The sequence below is a fragment of the Sphaerodactylus townsendi genome, linkage group LG17 (assembly GCF_021028975.2).
Source record: "Sphaerodactylus townsendi isolate TG3544 linkage group LG17, MPM_Stown_v2.3, whole genome shotgun sequence".
Lineage (NCBI taxonomy): Eukaryota > Metazoa > Chordata > Lepidosauria > Squamata > Sphaerodactylidae > Sphaerodactylus > Sphaerodactylus townsendi.
This window is the reverse complement of record NC_059441.1, coordinates 4,311,184-4,333,271: the sequence shown is the minus strand read 5'-3', so window position 1 is coordinate 4,333,271 and position 22,088 is coordinate 4,311,184. Positions and strand designations below refer to the sequence as shown.

General features: G+C 46.8%; 1 protein-coding gene across 1 annotated transcript in view; it reads left to right on the top strand.

Moving 5' to 3' along the window:
- Nucleotides 1-22,088, top strand: part of MAP2K5 (mitogen-activated protein kinase kinase 5) — a 76,330-nt gene that overhangs the window by 4,665 nt on the left and 49,577 nt on the right. The window contains exons 2-5 of the mRNA XM_048482086.1: nucleotides 5,153-5,220; nucleotides 11,546-11,615; nucleotides 18,365-18,405; nucleotides 21,384-21,451. Coding sequence (XP_048338043.1) covers nucleotides 5,200-5,220; nucleotides 11,546-11,615; nucleotides 18,365-18,405; nucleotides 21,384-21,451 — 200 coding nt within the window. The 5' untranslated portion in view covers nucleotides 5,153-5,199. The remainder of the gene's footprint in view (nucleotides 1-5,152; nucleotides 5,221-11,545; nucleotides 11,616-18,364; nucleotides 18,406-21,383; nucleotides 21,452-22,088) is intronic.

The following is a 22,088-nucleotide window of genomic DNA, read 5'->3' as shown; positions in this document are numbered from 1 at the left end:
CAAAGTACTTTTTCAAGGAAAAAGAATCTTCCTACTAAATCTGTCAGATAACAATATTGCAGGGGGAGGGAGGGAGGGCGGAGGGAGCATAAGCAGTATCCAGGGGCAGTATTTCCCGCCTATCAAATAGAAAATGATGATCCTTTGTACAGATGCCTGTCTCTGTGTGGTAATAATAGGACCGTGGTGGTGAACCTATGGCACTCCAGATGTTCATGGACTACAATTCCCATCAATTCTACAATTCTACTCTAGAGCTGTGGCTATGCTAAACTCCGCGGCTTCGTGTTGATGTGTTTGGGGCTGTGTAGGGATGGGTGGAGGAAGGGGAAAGTGAGGATGATGTATGAGTCTGAAATTGTGTGCATCGAGGAATGCTGCTGTAAATTTCGTTGTGCGTGCACAATGACAATAAAATGCTTATGCTTATCAGCCCCTGCCAGCATGGCCAATTGGCCGTGCTGGCAGGGGCCGATGGGAATTGTAGTCCATGAACATCTGGAGTGCCATAGGTTTGCCACCAGTGCAATAGGACGTTCAGCTCCCATCTGCTACCTCCAAAGATGTCAGTGCAGTCCAAGCAATGCTTTCCTGTGAGCAAGCCCGGTTGAATACACCGGAGTTAAGGTCGTGAGTCGGCTTGCTCCGAGTTGCTGTCTTGCCTTGTGTTTAAAGCTGATCTGCAGGCCTGTGCCACTACGTTCTCAGTGGCTTTGGTGAACAGTTGTGTTATCCATCGTGGCCCTTGGCACGGAATACGCTCCCGAGGCATTTTTTAAAGGTACCCCCCTCTCTTTTATTTTCATTCGTTTTCCTGCCAGTTGAAGCTTTCATTGCCATTATAGTGTGATGTAGTGGTGAGAGTGTCAGGGTCATATCTCCACTCTGCTGTGGAAGGAAAACTAGAACCAGGGGGCATTCATTGAAAATGCTGGGGGGAAGAATTAGGACTAATAAAAGGAAACACTTCTTCACGCAACGTGAGATTGGTGTTTGGAATATGCTGCCACAGGAGGTGGTGATGGCCACTAACCTGGAGAGCTTTAAAAAGGGCTTGGACAGATTGATGGAGGAGAAGTCGATCTATGGCTACCAATCTTGATCCTCCTTGATCTCAGATTGCAAATGCCTTAGAAGACCAGGTGCTCAGGAGCAGCAGCAGCAGCAGGCCATTGCTTTCGCCTCCTGCATGTGAGCTCCCAAAGGCACCTGGTGGGCCACTGCGAGTAGCAGAGTGCTGGACTAGATGGACTCTGGTCTGATCCAGCAGGCTAGTTCTTATGTTCTTATGAAGTTCACTGGATGACCTTGGGCCAGCCATACATGCTCCCCCAACCCACCTCACAGGGTAGTTGTGTGGATAAAATGGAGGAGGAGAACGTAGACCACGTTTTGTTCCCCATTGGAGAGAAAAACAAGGTGCGAATGAAGGTGCCAAGAGCCGTCCTGAAGTGAGAGGAGCAGTGTTGTGGGATGACCGAATCAGGACCCAGGATCAAGACTCCAAGGGCTGCTGCATTCAGCCATCATGACAAACTCACCTGTTTGCTTCGGAGGCGTCCTGGTTTGAGAAGCCTTTGATCGGCTATTACCGACAAACTGAACTTCCGATCGTGCGGAAGCCTGTTGCAAATGCCGACGGCCACGTCGTGATTTCCAGGCGACATCGCTGCGGAATGTTGTCTCCTTCCAGTTTGTCACAACGTCCAAATGCAGGAGCCTGGCTAGACAGGAGTTTCTTGTCTCTCTGGCAAACCAGGGGTTCATCCCAGGCTCCATTTGTCAGCAGTTAGAACTGAACTTCCAGGCCTCTCCTCGCCCACCGTGTGTCGAGCCCCGGATCTGGACCAATACCAGACTCAGTGATTACAATTAGAAGTCTTGTTATTGTCAGACAGCGGTGTAGTCCTAGAACAGTGATGGCGAACCTTTTTGAGACCGAGTGCCCCAACTGCAACCCAAAACCCACTTATTTATCGCAAAGTGCCAACACGGCAATTTAACCTGAATACTGAGGTTTTAGTTTAGAAAAAACGGTTGGCTCTGAGGCGTGTGTTACTCAGGAGTAAGCTTGGTGGTAGTCGGTGGCTTTGCTTTGAAGCAACTGTGCAACTCTTCCAACGGGTGAATCACGACCCTAGGAGGGTTTACTCAGAAGCAAGCCCCACTGCCAGCAACCAAGCTTACTCCCAGGTAAAGGATCGCACTTTAGTTCTTTGCATGAAAATCAGTGGGGTTTAACAGCGCTTAACAGGGTAACCTACACTGCTTTCCCAAAACTAGGTCTTAGGTTTAATGCTAATAATCGAGCCCAGCGGCCCAGGCCAGCCTAGATGTGTGTGTGGGGGCTATTTCCCCCCCACATGATGAACTCTGTTTGTGCGTGCCCACAGAGAGGGCTCTGAGTGCCACCTCTGGCACCCGTGCCATAGGTTCGCCATTACTGTCCTAGAAGAAGCCAGTTCTAAACATCTGCTCTTCTAGCATCCCTTTTGATGCCCTAAACTCGCGGCCCTCCAGATGTTCCGGACTACAGTTCCCATCACCCCCTACCAGCTTCATGCTGGCAGGGGATGATGGGAACTGTAGTCCGTAACATCTGGAGGGCCGCGAGTTTGACACCTATGCAAGATTCCTCAAGGCCTCCCCCCTTCTTTCCTTCCCCAGAAACATCAAAGCAAAACAGTACAAAGCAAACAAGGTGACAACCGTGCCCACCTGGTGCTTGGGCATCATTTACATACTATAGGTTACAAAGTACAAAGGCAGCCATAACCCATAAGCCATAACTCGCAGCCCCTTTTGCTGTCAGGTGCGCTGCTTGAAACCGTGATCCGCTGACCTCCATGAAACGATGCTCCCGGGTAATAGGAACCCCCAAGGAACCAAACAGGGATGGCCGGCAGCATGAAGGGAGAATCAGTCGTCGTCCCCACTTAATCTGGATTCAACTCCAGGAATTAAACTGGGGGTGAACCATTGCCCCAGCACGGTTCGGCATCACCAACAGCTCCATTTGCCAGTTCTCTTTAGGAGCAGCAGTGGCGTAGGAGGTCAAGAGCTCGTGTATCTAATCCGGAGGAACCGGGTTTGATTCCCAGCTCTGCCGCCTGAGCTGTGGAGGGTTATCTGGGGAATTCAGATTAGCCTGTACACTCCCACACACGCCAGCTGGGTGACCTTGGGCTAGTCACAGCTTCTCGGAGCTCTCTCAGCCCCACCCACCTCACAGGGTGTTTGTTGTGAGGGGGGAAGGGCAAGGAGATTGTCAGCCCCTTTGAGTCTCCTGCAGGAGAGAAAGGGGGAATATAAATCCAAACTCTTCTTCTTCTTCTCTTCTTAAAGAAGGAGAGATCCTTGTCTTTCCTAGCAAATCATTCCAGAGCTGAATTATTTCGATAAGTAGCAATCTCTCCTCAATGTGTCCTACTGTGTCTAACTTGGAGACCCTCATGTGTGCATTGTGGAACCCCCCTCCCCAAAAAGCAACAACTGTGCAGCTTTTTATTGCGATGGCTTCATTTGAATGCCGTTCTCCATATGCAGTTGCTGTGGCATCCTTGAGCGGGAGGGTTGTGTCCTGTTCTCACAGTGGAATAGCAGTTGGATGCTGATGCTCATTGCAGAATTGTCAGCTCAGAACACCTCCTTATCCTTCTGTCTGTTTCAGTTCACAGATTCCTCTCCTGCGTGTTTTTTATTGGTAGACATCCAGTTGCTGTTCAGTATTTGTGGGTGAAGCTTAAGAACATAAGAAAGAGCCTGCTGGATCAGACCAGAGTCCATCTAGTCCAGCACTCTGCTACTTGCAGTGGCCCACCAGGTGCCTTTGGGAGCTCACATGCAGGATGTGAAAGCAGTGGCCTTCTGCGGCTGCTGCTTCTCCCGAGCACCTGGTCTGCTAAGGCCTTTGCAATCTCAGATGAAGGAGGATCAAGATTGGTAGCCATACATCGACTTCTCCTCCATAAATCTGTACCTATCCCTACTTCCAGGCCATTTATGAATAGGTTAAAAAGCACTGGTCCCAAAACAGATCCTTGGGGGACACCACTCCCTACATCTTTCCATTGTGAGAACTTCCCATTTACACCCACCCTTTGCTTCCTGTTTCTCAACCAGTTTTGAATCCATAGGAGGACTTCCCCTCTTATTCCTTGATTGTTGAGTTTTTTCAATAGTCTCTGGTGAGGAACTTTCTCAATAGTCTCTGGTGAGGAACTTTCTCAAAAGCCTTTTGGAAATCCAAGTAGACAATGTCCACTGGTTCCCCCTTATCCACATGCCTGTTTACACCCTCAAAGAACTCTAGTAAGTTTGTAAGGCAGGACTTGCCTCTGCAAAAGCCATGCTGACTCTCTCAACAGGTCTTGCTTTTCTACATGTTTTGTAATTTTATCTTTAATGATAGATTCTACGAATTTACCAGGAACAGATGTCAAACTATTGTCGAAGGCTTTCACGGCCGGATTCAACTGGTTCTGGTGGGTTTTCTGGGCTGTGTGGCCGTGGTCTGGTGGATCTTGTTCCTAACGTTTCGCCTGCATTTGTGGCTGGCATATTTATTTATTTATTTATTTATTGGTCTTGCTAGACCGCCCAACCCCCGAAGGGCTCTGAGACATAGAACAAATACAATATAAGATCTCATAAATACAATATAGCAATAAAACATTAAAATTCATTAAAATACATTATAACAGCAATTTCAAAAATTACAGATAAAAATACATGCACAGATGCACGCACAGATGGCGCCCAACCCAAAGGCCAGGAGGGCCAGCATATTCAGAGGTGTATCACAGGACACAGTGTGTAACAGACTTCCCTCTGTGATACACCTCTGAAGATGCCATGATACACCTCTGAAGATGCCAGCCACAGATGCAGGCGAAACGTTAGGAACAAGATCCACCAGACCACGGCCACACAGCCCGGAAAACCCACCCCAACCAGATGTCAAACTGACTGGCCTGTAATTTCCTGGGTCTCCCCTAGATCCTTTCTTAAAGATTGGTGTGACATTGACCATCTTCCAGTCTTCAGGGAGCTTCCATTCTTTCTGTGGGGGTTCTTTGGGTTTTTGCTCCCTGAACTGAGAACTTTCAACATGCCCCTCCCACTGACTCCCCCCGCTCTTTTCTTTTTACAGATGAAGATGAGGATGGTGATCGGATTACTGTTCGAAGCGATGAAGAAATGAAAGCCATGCTGTCCTATGTAAGTAGAGCCTGTGACAAATTGAGCGAAGGTTCCTCGGCCGATTTTTGCTGCGCAGGAGACTTTGAACTGAGTAGGAGAGGGGCCGAATATGTGCCCTCATTTCAGTGTGGCTGGGGCAAAAATCTGTCTGGGGTCTTGGAATCTGCATTTTTTTCTCTTTCGGGTAACGCCTCGCTGGTGCAACGTAAGCATCGGAACGTGTCCCCCCCCACCCCCCCAGTATAATATCAGTTGAAAGTATGCTTGGATTCTTGCATAAAAGTTTTAAATGTGCCCTCTGTTGTTGTTGTTTTTTTGTTTTTTTTAAGTATACACTTACAGATCACATCACATGGACATTAAGAGTAATGCGTTCTAATGACTTTTGCGTTGGGTATAGTCAGCTAAATGGACTATCAATTTCTTGTATTTTTTATGCAGTACTTAAAGTAACGGCTCATTAAAAATGAACCCCTCAGCTCTTAAAAAAAATCCTTAAAAACAAAAATCTGCTTTTATCAGAGGCTTTTCACTCCTCCTCTCCGAAGAGTTATGTTTTGGCTGCAGGCTCAACGTGCCGGGAAGATTTAGAGCCGCGTTGTCTTTTTTTTAATAACTATAAAAATATGAAAACAGGGCTACTTATTGAATCACAGCGACTCGTGTGTAAGTTTATAAATGACTTGTCCTTTGTGCTTTATAAATGAGCAGGAGGGTGGCCGTTAACATTAGTTTTCCGGCAAAACAGAGTAACACAATATTGTTCCGGTCTGGTCTTCTCTGTGTTTTCTTTTGGAGGGAGACGGGAGGTGGGGTGGACAGTTCTTCTTCACAGCTGGACTGTCAGCTCAGCCTTTTTTCTTCTGGAGCCTCAGTGCCTGAATCCCAGCCCACTGTTTCAAGCCACTGTCCTGACACCAGCTCTGCATGTCTTTCTCCCACAGAACGGCCTCGGCCATTGTGGTAAATAGGGGAGCTTAAGCAACAACAACAACCTTTATTTGGCATTTAAAAATAGGTTCTAGAGCGTTGCCAGACATTTTTTAAATACAAATCAAGAGTACATTCAAAGCGCAGACAGGAAGACTATATAGCAGTATACATTACTTAGAAAGTTCTGTCCCTTGTAAAAGAAATTTTGCTACTTTTTCCAAGAGCACGACATCTGTGTTGTTTAACACAACAGAACAGTCAGAGTCACGTTCAGATTTGTCTAGGGCCAGCCTGGGAGAGAAATTCCTAATGCCCACATATCTCGGACAGTCAAGAATAATGTGAGCAAGAGTCTCCACTTGATTTTTACAGTGTGGACAAACCCGATCCTGAAGAGGTATGGATAAGAAGCGACCTTTTGTAATGGCCGATGGGAAGGTATTGGATCTGGCCCTTGTGATAATCCATCTCTGTTGGGGTTCAGTTAATAATCTGCTTAAGCAGACAGGAATTGTTTTGAGCAGCGGACATAGTTTTGAGCAGCAGACATAGCCAATTGTTTTGAGCAGTGGACATAGTTTTGAGCAGCGGACATAGGCAATTGTTTTGAGCAGCAGACATAGCCAATTGTTTTGAGCAGCGGACATAGTTTTGAGCAGCAGACATAGCCAATTGTTTTGAGCAGCAGACATAGCCAATTGTTTTGAGCAGCGGACATAGTTTTGAGCAGCGGACATAGCCAATTGTTTTTTTTTTATTGATAATATTTTTATTGCAATTTCACAATAGGCATTAAGGAATATTTCATACATTTATAGGTGAGAGCATTTGTCTGTACATGAAATAAAAGAGTTTCCCATATAGAGTTTTACAAAAATCAAAGCTTTACTACTCACATTTAATATTTGTCCTTAATCCCTTAAACAAACCCTTCCCTCCTCCCCCTCCCACTGGATACCCCTCTGACTTCCCCTCTATCGGTTTGCGACTAGTATTATTAAAATTTACAGAATTTTATATACAGTAATTTCTTCTTAACTAAGCGGTATAGAGAGAGCAAAAGAAAATTCAAGCTTAAACACTTAGCAAATTCGGTGAAACTTTATTAACTCTAGCTAAGTAATTGATCCATGGCTGCCATACTTTATAATATTCCTCAGTTGGCCGGTCTTTTAAATTAAAAGAAATTCTGTCCATCATATACAGTTGCTGAAGTAAGGTTAAGGTCAGGTAATAGCCAATTGTTTTGAGCAGCGGACATAGCCAATAGTTCTGGGATTGGGAGTGCTGTGTGGCAAATTGTTACTGGAAAAGAGGGAAATAGAAGAAGAAGAGGAGGAGGAGGAAGAGGAGAGAGGAAGAGGAGAATTTATATCCCCCTTTCTCTCCTGTAGGAGACTTAAAGGGCCTAACAAACTCCTTTCGCTTCTCCCCTCACAACAAACGCCCTGCAAGGTAGGTGGGGCTGAGAGAGCTCCGAAGAACTGTGACTAGCCAAAGGTCACCCAGCTGGCGTGTGTTGGAGCGCACAGGCTAATCTGAATTCCCCAGATAAGCCTCCACAGCTCAAGCGGCAGAGCGGGGAATCTACCGCGGTCCCTCCAGAGTAGAGTGCACCTGCTCTTAACCACTACGCCACTGCTGCTCCTTAAATAGGTCAAGAAGAGGCTCTGGCTCCGTTGTGGGGCATGCTGTTTGCAGGCGGAGGGTCCCATTTTGGACAGCCAGCCTTAAGTGTTGGGATAGGACTGTGGACAGCTGGGTTGGAGTTCCCACTTTGCCGAGAAGCTGACTGGGCCACTCCGACTGTCAGCCTCACATAAGAACATAGGTGTCAAACTCGCGGCCCTCCAGATGTTATGGACTACAGTTCCCATCAACCCCTGCCAGCATTATGCTGGCAGGGGATGATGGGAACTGTAGTCCATAACATCTGGAGGGAGGGAGTTTGGCACCTGTGCATAAGAACAGCTCATCTGGATCAGATCGGTGGTCCATCCGGCAGCCCAACCAGCTGCCCTGGAGAGCCAGCAAACTGGGCTTAGAGGCCAAGGCCTTCTGCTCATATTGCCTCCTAGAACCGGGCTTCAGAGGTTGACTCACTCTGAAGGCAGAGGTTCCCTTAACTCACCGAGGCCAGTAGCTGTTGGCCTCTCCTCCGTGAATCTTGCCTTGCCCCCAGGCACGTCCACAGCACTGAACTGAGAAGGGAGAGCCTGGAATACTTCCGCGTTCCTTGCAGGGAGGATGGGATGAAAACATGCTTGGTTCAACCCCCCACATCCATAAAACAACGGAGGACGTCTAAGGCTGAGGACCCTCCCAGCACGTTGTAGGACTCTGTCACAGGACGTGGCTGCGTTCCACATTGTGGCCCACGTGTTATTCAGGCCCGAGCCACATGATGCTAAAAGGTGTCAGAGGGTGTTCCTATTTGGGAAGCAGCTGTGATAATAAGTGCAGGGCATTTTTCTGGCGTATTCACAGGGTTGGGAGAACTATTCCCAAGACAATGTATTGTCGAAGGCTTTCACGGCCGGAATCACTTGGGTGCTGTAGTGGTTTCCGGGCTGTATGGCCGTGTTCTAGCAGCATTCTCTCCTGACGTTTCGCCTGCATCTGTGGCTGGCATCTTCAGAGGATCTAATGTTGGGAAAGCAAGTGGAGTATATATATATCTGTTGGAGTGTCCAGGGTGGGTGAAGAAACATTGTCTGTGAGTAACAAAGAAGACAACCAGGTCAATAGTTGAGGGCATCTGAATAGAAGTATGAGTAACAATGAAATCTATAGCATGGGAGTAACAATGGAGACAGCAAGGTCACTGGTGGGAGCATCTGAATAGAAGTATCCTGGCCTTTGTTTCCTTTGTCCATAGTCATCCTATGTTTGTGTGGAGCTGGTTAGACACTGTCTTGACTCTAGTGTTTTTCAACACTGGCAGCCAAGTTCTGTTCATTTTCATAGTTTCTTCCTTTCTGTTAAAATTGTCCATGTGCTTATTCCCAAGACCGTTGCTGGGCAGTCATCTAGAATAGGGGACCCCAAAGTGATGCTCCCTCGAGTGTTTTTAGAAAGTGGGCTGGGGTTTTGCTCAGCAAAGGTTCTTACTGGCCATTGGAGATTTGGCTGCAGATTTTTAAAAGGGTACTGTGGCAGCAACCGCCTCCACAGCGCAAGAATCTTGGCCGTGTGACTGAAGGTGAACCACGGCAGCCATTTTGTGGGTGGCTTTACCTCCTGCCTCAGCTCTTTTTTCGGCAGCCATTTTGTACCTTCCACACGACGTCAGAATTCTAAAGGTGCCCGCAGGCTCCAAAAGGTCGGGGACCCCCGACCTGGACAAATGAGAGCGAAAGTTAGTTTTTAACCGAAAAATGAAAGCCGTAATGGAGACCACCTCTGGAGCAGGTTTTGTGGGTCATTTTTTCCCCCCATTTGACCTTCGTATCCTTGGAGCTTATTGGTTTCAAAATTTTGCCATGAGCTGTTTTGAAAGTCGTCTCGTCACAAACGGGCTTTGCCTTTGCCGGGACGCTCGGGTTGTTTTTTTCCCCCCCAAATGAGTCATTTTGGAAATCCTGCAGCCAGATGATTAAAATGAATTTCCGATTGTACCTCATGTTTAATTAAGGGAGAGGCGTGAAGCGACTGAGGAGCGGCTCTGCCACAGTGGGTTTCTCTTGGTATAAAAAGGCAGTAATTTTTTTGACAGCCACTGATTGGAAAATTGCTGGCAGCCATCTCGAAGCAAGGGGGTACACGTTTTGGATCAATAACTGGCAAATTTTTCCATTAAAAAGAATACCTGAACAATGTTCCAAATAGCCACTGGCACCTTAACTTTCCATGGCAACCTCCGGTGCTCATATGCGGAGGACAAATCATTTTTTGGACAATTTTTCCAGACTACTTGTTAACAGTTATTGCTGTCCCAAAAGGTTGACAGCTGACATGATGGATATTTCATTTACTTGTCATCTCTGTTTGAGTAATGGAGAATGCCACATGAGTCCTTTCTTTTTCTTTTTTCTTTTTTTGGCATGGGGGTGTAAAGCAACAAAGGACAAAATCTACTGGGTACCCCAGCTGTAAGCCCCAGTGGGATGAATGGGATGTGTGGCTAGGAAACGGGTACATGGCATGTGACAGTAAGGAGGAGATAAGAACATCGGAAGAGCCCTGCTGGGTCAGAGCAACGAGGGTCCATCTAGCTCAGGGGTCTGCAGCCTGTGGCTCTCCAGATGTTAATGGACTACAGTTCCCATCAGCCCCTGCCAGCATGATCAATTGGCCATGCTGGCAGGGGCTGATGGGAATTGTAGTCCATGAACATCTGGAGTGCCATAGGTTGGCCAGCCCTGTTCTAGGCCCTCACAAGAAATAAGACCCGCACATGAAGGCAGCGGCCCTCTCCTCTTTGCCTCCAGCTTCTGGGGCCTGAAGTAGTTTCCTTTTAACTATCATGACTGAAGATTTTGGTCTGGGAGCACCTTAACAGGCGAGATTCCTCTGGTCAAAGGACCTTTGCCGCTTGAAAGCCTATGTCCTGCAACTCTTGATAGTCTTGAAGAAGAAGAGTTTGGATTTATATCCCCCCTTTCTCTCCTGCAGGAGACTCAAAGGGGCTGACAATCTCCTTGCCCTTCCCCCCTCACAACAAACACCCTGTGAGGTGGGTGGGGCTGAGAGAGCTCCGAGAAGCTGTGACCAGCCCAAGGTCACCCAGCTGGCATGTGTGGGAGTGCACAGTCTAATCTGAATTCCCCAGATAAGCCTCCACAGCTCAGGCGGCAGAGCTGGGAATCAGACCCGGTTCCTCCAGATTAGATACATGAGCTCTTAACCTCCTACGCCACTGCTGCTCCTGCCGCCACTGAAGGAGCTACTGTACTTGAATCTTGCTTTTCTGCTACAGACCAACACAGCCACCCCGTCTAAAACTATTTTATGTATTTGTTTTACAAAATTTATATCCTGCTTTTCTGCCCTCAAGACCACTGTCATGACTAGCAGGCATTCATAGACCTTAGTCCTTTGCGTAATCCTTATTCTTTTACAAACCCAGTGGCCATCCTTCAGCTGCTTGCCAGCAAAATGGGGCTGTTGCTGTCCACAAAAGTATAGTAAGAAGAAATTACAGTTATTGTTCTTTGCACAAAATATGGGCTACAGGCTCAAAGGCTCTCTACTGAAAAGGATGTGGGGGGGGGGCAATTGTTCTGCGTTCAAGGACATCAAAGTGTTTTGTGGCAATCACAGGAGGAGGCTGCTGTTTAATTCACTGTGCTGTGCGGCAAGCGTGTGTGTTCTCCCGAATGTGTGAATCGTGCAAGCGGCACGAGCGCTGTTGTTGGCCTTTGTAGGTTGCTGAGTCGTCTCCCTCTCTCATCTCTTTCTCTCTTTGCAGTATTACGCCACGGTGTTGGAGCAGCAAGTGAACGGCCAGTTAGTCGTGCCTCTGCAGATCTACCCAAGAGGTAATGTATTAAAAAGTTCTCATCACTCGCAGCTATAGCCAGCAGTGTCGTTTTCTGCAAGTTCAGAGATGTACAATATTGCATCTGCCTCTCTGTTTTGGCCAGAGGATTGTGTTGTTCTTAGGACACTGTAGCTGTTGCAAACAAGCAGTCTTTAAACCGCATTACCCCATATGTCCCTACTAGGCCTCTGCGTTCAGTGGAGGCCAATTTGCTCGTAGTCCCTGGCCCCTCAATGATGCGGCTGGCCTCCACTCGGGCCAGGACTTTTACAGCCCTGGCCCCTGCCTGGTGGAACACTCTTCCTCCAGCTGTCCGGGCCCTGCGGGACCTTGGTGAGTTCTGCAGGGCCTGCAAGACGGAGTTGTTCCGCCGGGCCTTTGGAGTGTCCAGCCGCTGATTGTGTGCCCCCTCCACCCTCTTATGTTTTGGGCCTATTACCATCTATGTGACCCATGCTCTTCTCCCCTCCTGGGAGGGTCTAATAGGAATTGTTGCGGGCATTGTTGTTTATTATTTGCTGCATTTTAATTTTAATTTAAATTATTTACAGTCTACTATGTATCTGTAATTTTATGTTGTCCACCGCCCAGAGCCCTTCGGGGATTGGGCGGTATATAACACTGATAAATAAATAATAATAATAATAAACTCGCAAGACTGAAGCCCTTTCTGCACAGGCAACCCAAACGGGTTAAATGAACTCATATTGCCTGTCTTGCCGTTTGCAAGGTGAATGCAGGAGCCATCTGGGATGGCTGGAAGTCTGGCGACAGAATGCAGGATTTTTTTGCACAGGAAATGCTTTGTTTCCTGTGCATCCAAAAATCCCCCCACCCGAGAATCCCCACACACAAGAATCCCCCCACAAACATACCGGCACAAAATGGTGGTCTGAATCCACTCTAATGGCAGCCACCTGCAGAATCCACCATAATGGTGGGTGGAAGCACGGGAAATAGAGCGCTTCTTTCCTGCTTGCCGTAGGTTGCCCAGGCAAGTAGGAAGTATCTGAAGCCCAGAGGAAAGGGGGAAAGTCACTAATAATAAAGGGGGAAAGGAGCAGCAGTGGCATAGGAGGTTAAGAGCTTGTGTATCTAATCTGGAGGAACCGGGTTTGATTCCCCGCTCTGCCGCCTGAGCTGTGGAGGCTTATCTGGGGAATTCAGATTAGCCTGTACACTCCCACACACGCCAGCTGGGTGACCTTGGGCTAGTCACAGCTTCTCGAAGCTCTCTCAGCCCCACCTACCTCACAGGGTGTTTGTTGTGAGGGGGGAAGGGCAAGGAGATTGTCAGCCCCTTTGAGTCTCCTACAGGAGAGAAAGGGGGGATATAAATCCAAACTCCTCCTCCTCCTCCTCCTCCTCCTCCTCCTCCCTCCTCCTCCTCCTCCTCCTCCTCCTCCTCCTCTTCTTCTTCTTCTTCTTCTTCTTCTTCTTCTTCTTCTTCTTCTTCTTCTTCTTCTTCTTCTTCTTCTTCTTCTTCTTCTTCTTCTTCTTCTTCTTCTTCTTCTTCTTCAGCAACTTTCATTTAACCCAGGTTCAACAAAATAAAATAGGTTAGAAGTGTTTGGAGGACTGATTTCTGAGCTGAGGGAACTTCTCCCCTATAATGCCTTTTTCACATCTCTTAACCCATCATATTTTGTCTGTGCAGAATCACCTTTAGTTCACATCATATGTATTTGTTTACGTTTTTAAGTGGTGTGTCCCATGTGAGCTTGTGTGCTGAGATGCAAAGCAAAGCCGGCAGAGTCGCCAGCACTTTCCATGGGCTCCCAGGCTCTTCCAGGTTTTTATTGCCCGTCTGGGACTGCAAAAACAGTCATGTTTCAAGGGCTGGGGAAAGGGGTCTGCTCTTGATTCATAGAGACATGGTGTATTTTTCCTAATCTGCTCAGGATCTTGATTCATATAATGGTGTACTTTTCCTAACCCACTCCCTTTCCAGTCTCTGAAAGGACAGCTCTTAATCACTGGTGTAGTTTTAAATTCTCTTTGCCATAAATTAATTGAAATAATTAAAAATGGAACTTCCACTGTTAACCGCTAACCGTCGAAATAGTCATTGCAGGAGTTTCCTAATTGAAGCACTGTAGGCTCTTCACTACTTAGAACTATCTCTAGTTTGAATTGGGCAGTTAGACAATATTATTATTATTATTATTATTATTATTATTATTATTATTATTATTATTTAATTTAATATACCGCCCAATCCCCGAAGGGCTCTGGGCGGTGTACAACATAAAACACATAAAAACATCTTTCTTTTCGAATACCTTTAATGGCATATAGATTGTTTAAGATTAGCTTAGCAAGATAATAACAGCCTTTACAACTTTACAATTTCTGACGAGTTAAAATAACACCATTTAAAAATTTAGCCACCGCTTCCAACAGCTCGTAGTTGTGGCTGTTTAAAAGATATATAACCTTCTGTTTATCTGTAATGCCTTCACTTCCATGCAGGAAGGGGATTATGTGCTTCTTCCTACCTATCTCATAAAAGGGACAATCCAACAGCATATGAGATACTTGCTTCCACAGAACCCATGCCACCACGGGCATTTCCTTTCTTTATGTGGGATTCCAAGGTGGCGTCCAAGGCTAAAGGGAAGAAGGCAGGGCATTACACCTAGCTAAGGTGATTGCTCCTACCAATCACGGGCCTCAACCAGGAGATAAAGGTACTGGGCTGCAAATTAGTCTAGCCAGAGGTATTCCGAGAGAGATGGGGGAACAGGTTTGATTAGCTTCCGCGAGCATCTGTTGAAACTCTCTGTCGAAAAGTCTCTTCGTGATAGCCCCATAGACCTCCTGCTCTGTTAGCATTAGCAGGTCTCCTTCCAAGGAAATGCCCAACTCATTAAGTTTGGCTTCGATTTTAACCCACCACTGGGTTGTGTGTGGAGGATGGAGCGTCCCTGGGATGTATAGTCCAGTTCATCCTGATTAAAACAAATCCTGGCCCAAAATCCTGATATTCGGCACCAGGCCAGAGTTTCCAGCCGATGCTGGCCTGTTTCTAAGCACAGGGCCGTATAGGGAACAGAATGGGGCAAGCCAAGGATTTTATACAGAAAGTATGACTGGACCCTTTCAACCTCTCTCTGCTCCATGCCCCTATCCAGATGGGGATCCCATAAAGGATTTGTTGACTCCACTTTGGCATTAAATGCTCTCAACGCTGCAGGGATGTATCCTCGGCCTTTCCATAGAGGCATTATAATGGCTGAGGCACTTAATTTAGCGGCGGAGATGGCCCGATTCCTATGTAGTGTCCAGGAGGCCCTATGATGGTAGGTAAGCCCTAGGTATTTATATGACTGCACCTGCTCGAAACTACTGTGGCCTATCCGCCAATTGGTGGCTTTCCATTTATGGGTAAATACCACAATTTTGGATTTATCTAAGTTAAGTTGCAAATCGTTGAGTGTGCAGTATTCTATACAACATAAAAACATCATAGGCATCCATCCATAAATTATAATAAAAACAGCACATGATATATCAAGATGGCGTCCCACCTGAACCTAATCCCTTCAACAAGAGGGGGTAATGGTCCCGATGGTATGAGGGACCCATAGCTCTTAATAATGGATCCCATTAATTAGGATTCCAACCTGGGGGGGGGAGGGGGCACTCAGTGGCTGGTTTCTCCAAAAGCCCGGTGGAACAACTCGGTCTTACAGGCCCTGCGGAAATCCCCAAGGTCCCGCAGGGCCCGGACAGTTGGAGGGAGAGTGTTCCACCAGGCAATAGAATCTCTATCACGGGCTGATGTCCCCCCAAGAGGCTGATGGTGCGGGCAGTTTGGAGGTTGCTTGTGGGGAAGAGAACTTGGATTTAGAAGGATCCGGGGTGTCCTTTTTTCCATTCCTGTCTAGGCAAGTAGAGAATTCCAGTGGATCCCAGCAGTCATCTTGCAGCACCTCAGTTCTTAGCTCATCAGACACAGGTCCTAAAAGAGATCTTATTTTTGGAAGTGCAGACTCGGGTAGCAGGTGGTCTGCTTTTAGAGGCGCCCGCTGGGTGTCGGGGGAGCATAATTCTCGGAAGAGCAGAAGGCAGCAGAAAAAGAGGAAGACCCAGCATGAGATAAGGTTGACTCAATCGAGGAAGCCGTGGCCTTTAGCCTGCACATCCTGAGCAAGGCTCTCGGTGATAGGAGGCTTGGCGGGCCATTCATTCATAGGGTTGCTGGAAGTGGGGAACGACTCAATGACACAGAACGCACCCAGGGACTCTAAACCTGCTCGTTTAGGAGCAGCAGTGGCGTAGTGGTTAAGAGCAAGTGCACTCTAATCTGGAGGAACAGGGTTTGATTCCGCACTCTGCTGCTTGAGCTGTGGAGGCTTGTCTGGGGAACTAGATTTAATAAGCAAGAAAAGGCTAAAAGATTGTGCCCATGTAACGACGGCTCAGTTGAATCTCTGGCCCACCAATTACTACACTGTCTCAGATTCAAGGAAATCAGATCCAAGTATGTGAATCTTACTCCTTTACATTTACCCCATCTCCCCGATTTAATTAGATTACACTACTTGTTGGACAACCCTGATCCTTCTCTCTGTATGATAGTGGCAGACTTTCTCCTGGAAATTACTAAACGCCAGTAGATTTCCTTCGACCTGTATTGTATATGCTTTTGAATCCGTTTTTTATTATTGTTGTACTGTTGTCTATGCCAATAAAGGCTTGCTTCTCGGATTAGCCTGTGCACTTCCACACACACCAACTGGGTGACCTTGGGCTAGTCACAGCTCTTCGGAGCTCTCTCAGCCCCATCCACCTCACAGGGTGTTTGTTGTGAGCGGGGAAGGGCAAGGAGTTTGTAAGCCCCTTTGAGTCTCCTTACAGGTGAGAAACAGCGGGGGAGGAGGGGTTTGATTCTTCTTCTTCTTCTTCTTCTTCTTCTTCTTCTTCTTCTTCTTCTTCTTCTTCTTCTTCTTCTTCTTCTTCTTCTTCTTCTTCTTCTTCTTCTTCTTCTTCTTCTTCTTCTTCTTCTTCTTCTTCTTCTTCTTCTTCTTCTTCTTCTTCTTCTTCTTCTTCTATTTTATTTTTGCTTCATGAGGAGAAAATTACTGAGAGGACTAGAGCCATTTGAACACCGCAGAGCCTGGTTCCCAGTGGTGGGATCAGCCGGTTCGCACACCTTCGGCAGAACGGGTTGTTAAAATGGTGCTTATAAACAACCAGTTGTTAAATTATTTGAATCCCTCCACTGCTGGTACCCATCCCTTCCTCTGCTGCCTGTTGTGATGTTCAGGACTTAGGAATCCCAAATTAAGTGTTGAGTGCTGCGGTAACTCAGTTTCGCATTTTAGATATTCTCAATCTGGGACGTGCCATCTTAGTTAAAACCGTGAGTTCCCATTCTTGCACCCCCTCTCCCCAAATTAGGAATCTGATTTCATTTTCATTAGCTGCTTCTCAGATTTCCTTACCTGCCTTGTGCCCCCAAACCAGCAACTCCGGATTTCTCGTTTACGAAGAGGACGTGGACGCTTCACGCCGCTGGAACGGCACAGACCGATCCCGACTGCTGTATTTAATAATTATAATCTGTGTCCTTTTGACTAATAAATAGCTTTGTTTCCCGCTGTCAAAAGCAGGAGTGAAAATGCATGCATTCCTGAGGAAAGGAGGGGGGGGGGCATCAAATGCATCCTTCTCCGCACAATCAATCAAAACTGACGGGCCCTTTAACGTCCCATTTATTGGGCACTGTAGTTTTAAAATGGGAACTGTCTGTAACATGTAGCTGGAAGCCTTTGCGGTTTTAATGTTTGACAAAAGCACAGCTACGGCATTGGGGGCGGGGCGGGGGGGGGGAGAGATGGGGATGGCACATTCATTGTAGAGTCTGTGAGGCTTCAAGGAAATAATTCTATCTTGTCCTACTGTACTTTGTCTTTAAGACTGGACATCTTAGGAACCCGTCAGGACTTTTGCATAAGTCACTAAGGGGATCATCTCTGTTTGTTCTTCGGCTTCTTGGCGTCCTGAGATCTTCAAGAGAGTGATCTTTGTGTAGTGTTTAGAGCACAGGTGTCAAACGTGCGGCCCTCCAGATGTTATGGACTACAGTTCCCATCATCCCCTGCCAGCATGATGCTGGCAGGGGATGATGGGAACTGTAGTATATAACATCTGGAGGGCAGCACGTTTGACACCTGTGGTTTAGAGTATCAGAGCCTAGTCTGCGAGGCCTCGAGTTCAGATCCCCACTCTTGCTGGAAGCTTGCCAGGTGACACAGAGTCATTATGAGGATAACATTCGTACGTCCGGTCTCTCACTCTGAGTTTGCCATGTGGGAACATGGAACAAAATAGATAGATGATCTGGCACACGGATGATCCCATTTGATCGTGTTCCCTAAACTGTGTCCCCCCCAAAAATAAATCAAGCTAATTTCTCAGAAAAATACAAATGAAAAACAACAGAAACGACTGGAATTTAGAACAGGAGTGTCGTTCATAGTTCTCTTGATTCTGATGCCCTGGAAGCCAAAATTAGAATGTATATTAGCCGCTACGATCCCTTTAAAAATGCTCTCTCCTGCAGTTCTGGGAAACCTGCGTCGTAATTCCCACTTCGGGTCTTAAGAGCCGCTTTTCAATCATTTCTCTCTGCTAATTTTGGTGCTAACCTCATTTTCACAAAAAAAAAAAAATCATCATTTTGAGCAAATTTGTAAATGGCCCTGATGTGTTGTACAATCGAGTCAATTACTGTTTCAGCCTGCAAGCCTCCTGGGAAACGGAACATACACGGCCTGAAGGTAGGAATTTCAATAATTGTTTCAGTAAACTTAGATGGATTTGCAATGCTGTGTTCCACTTATTGAAATGTCAAAAGAAAACTGTACTTTCTTCATCCTGACAAGCAGTTTTTCTTTTATTTTTTTTAAAAAAAACATTGTGGAGAAAATGACTGTAAATCCGACTACCCAGTGCTGCCAGTATTACGAGCTGAAATTTCTTCCTTTCTTTTCTAATAAATTTATTAAATCAACATAAGAAATAGAGGACGCAAACCATCCTGATCGCCTCCTCTGCACGCCACCTTAAAAAAAATGGAAGTTGAACAGGATGGTATCTACAGCAAAGGAAAAAATTGGGTATTTATTCAGAGAGTACCCATGTTGGTCTGCAGTAGGACACCCAGATTTGAGTCCTTGGAGACCCACAAGAAGGCGAATTTACTGGTGGTCCCCGGCCCCTCCATGATGCGGCTGAGCACCGGCTAGGGCCAGAGCATTGCCCTGGCTCCCTGCCTGGTGTGGAACTTCCTCCAGTAGGCGAATTCTGCGGGACCTTGGGAGAGTTCAAGGGGCCTTCGCAAAACGGTGCTGTTCCACCGGGCTTTTGAGGGAGCCGGCCGCTGAGCCCGCCCCTCATGTTGTCCCGCACACTGGCTATCTATTGGACCATCTGCCAATCCCCTCCCTTCCCAGGGTTTGATCACTGGGGTTGGGTGCCAGACGTCTTCTGTTATTAATCAAATTATTCTTTGAAGGTTATTACTGCTGCCGTAGTTTTATAGTTTTAAGGTTTTGGGGTTTAACTCGGGTTATTCGATTTGTTTTTATTGTATTGTTGTTTGTTGTGCACCGCCCTGAGCCCTTTGGGGGGTAGGGCGGTTTACCAAATCGAATAAATAAATAAATAAATAAATAAAATAAGAAGTGGGGGGGAGTTGGGGGGGCTGGCGGCAGCAAAGGGAGTTTTGACTCTCAATAGTTTTTACCTCCCAAATTCTCACGGGTCTCCGAAGTGCTTCTGGGCTCCAATCTGGCTGCTATTCATTTGTTAGAATTGATTTATCTCTGTGTGAGTAAACCCTGACTACTCCGTAGCATTTGTGTTAAATTTCATTTTGTCTACGCGTGTCTTGGCAAGGTTGCCTGTGTTTTGATGACTGCTTCGCAAGCGGAATGCCACGTTCGTTTTCATCCTTTTTAGTACGATGAGACACGTACAGCGATACCTTAGCGCAAAAAAGATTGTGGGGAGGGGAGAGGTGTATTCAATAGGAACGGAACGAAAATCTTTTTGTGTGCCCATTCTTTTTGTGAGGCCCAAGTACATAGTCCAACTCTGGACTCAACTTCCATACCCCTGCTTCTGTTTGCTGATGACGCAGTTGTACTTTCCCGCTCACGCAAGGTCGGATCTAAGGAGGAAGGCTTTTAGAGTGTTGTACGCATAGAATGCCTGCACACTCAAGCGATTTGCAACTTAACTTAAGATAAATCCAAAATTGTGGTATTTACCCACTAAAATGGAAAGACCACCACCAATTGGCTGGATAGGCCACAGTAGATTTCGGTGCAGGTGCAGTCATATAAATGCCTAGGGCTTACCCTACCATCATAGGGACCTCCCTGGACACTAAGCATAGGAATCGGGACCCATCTCCATGCCAAATTAAGTGCCTCCAGCCATTATATCGCTTCCTTCCTATAGGGGAAAGAGCCGAGGATCACATCCCTGCAGCGTTAGAGAGCATTTTAATGACGCCAAAGTGGAGTCAACAAATCCTTTTATGGGATCCCCATCTGGATAGGGGGCATGGAGCAGAGAGGTTGAAAGAGGGTCCAGTCCATACTTTCTGTATACAAATCCTTAGCTTGCCCTTATTCTGTTCCCTATCTTTGACCCTGTGCTTAGAAACAGGCCAGCATCGGTTGAAACTCTGGCCTGGTGCCGCATATCCAAGTTTCTTTGGGCCAGGATTTGCCTTTAATCGTCGAGATGAACTGGACTATACGATCCCAGGGACGCCTCCATCCCTCCACACAACCCAGTGGTGGGTTGCAATCGGGCCAAACTTAATGAGTTTAGGCCAATTTCCTTTGGAGAGGACCCAAGCTAATGCTAACAGAGCAGGGAGGTCTATGGGCTATCAAGAAGAAGAGACTTTTGACAATGAGAGTTCTGCAACCACAAGGAGGAGATGCTAAGAGGGAAGCTAATGAAAACCTGTTCCCTCGATGTGTCTCTCTCTGGGAATACCTACAATAGGATGAAGACTAATTGCAGCCCCCACAGTACCTTTATCATCCTGGTTGAGATCCGATTGGGGGCGTTAGTAGAATTAAGAGCAATCCCCACACCCTTAGCTAGGTGTAATGCCCTACCTTCTTCCCTCTTTAGCCTTGACGTACCACCTTGGGAATCCCACTATAAAGAAAAGTGAAATGTCCGTGGTGGCATGGGTTCTGTGGAAACAGTATCTCATATGCTGTTGGATTGTCCCTTTATGAGATAGGTAGGAAGAAGTTAACATAATCCCCTTCCTGCATGGAAGTGAAGAGCATTACAGATAAAACAGAAGGTTATATATATCTTTTAAACAGCCACGAAATTGCTGAGAAGCTGTTGGAAGCGGTGGCTAAATTTTTTAAATGTCAAATGGTGTTATTTTAACTTCGTCCAGAAATTGTAAAAGAGTTGTAAAGGCTGTTGTTATTATCTTGCTTCTAAAAGCTAATCTTAGAAGCAATCTATATGCCATTAAAGGTATTCGAAATCGAAATCGATTGCATTACTTAATCAATCATTTCAGAGTGGTTTTTAGAAAGCGGGATTCCTCAGTAGCCCAGTAACACAGAAGCTGGATTTCAACCGTGGGCAACGAGCTAATTAACCTTTCCAGTGAAATAGGGAAATTAATGGCAAATTACAGGTTAATTAGAACTATATCCTGCCGGGCACAGAAACAACCTGGAAGTAGAGATCCCTTTCCTGCCTGCAGGTAAATACACGAGCTGGGTCAGCTAACAACAGTGCTGCCGCCGTCCCGGATTCCCTTCCAAGCAATAGGTAAGAGTCGGACAGAAAAACAGCCTGTGTGTTATTAAAGCAGCACCCGAGAAGCGATTTCTTCATTTTAATTAACGGAAGCGGAAGTGCCTGTTCACTTGGGGGAGGATTTGATTGACCTGCTGCTTCCAGGTGCCAAGATTTTTCTTGAGCGGCTAAGGAGAGAAGCAGGGGCTAGGTCTTTGAAGCTGAGTGAGTTCAAGAGGAATTGGGGATCCAGCAGGTTCTCACAGGTTCCCAGGAGTAGGTTACTAATTATTTGTGTATTGGTGCTTGAGAGGGGGGGTTACTTAATGGAGGTGATTTTGCCATGTGATTTTTTTTTTTGCCCTTAGTTACGCCCTCCACACCTCTCCTTGATAGCAGTAGCGCCGCAGAACTTGAAGCAGTCTAGCAGGAGGTGTAACTGGCGCAGTGCATGGCAGCCTGCGCCTCAGCCTGCGTGCATTCGCTTCCAGCTGAAGGTTCAGCAGCTGCTCGCGCCCCCTTGCCCACAGCCCAGCCAGGAATGCCCCATCCCGCATCGGTGCTCCGCAGCCCATTGGCTCTACCACGGTTTGGAATCCCACCACCATGGGAACCTGTGACTAAAATTTTTGGATCCCACCACTGGGTGAGTTCCTTTGGTGTCAAACGC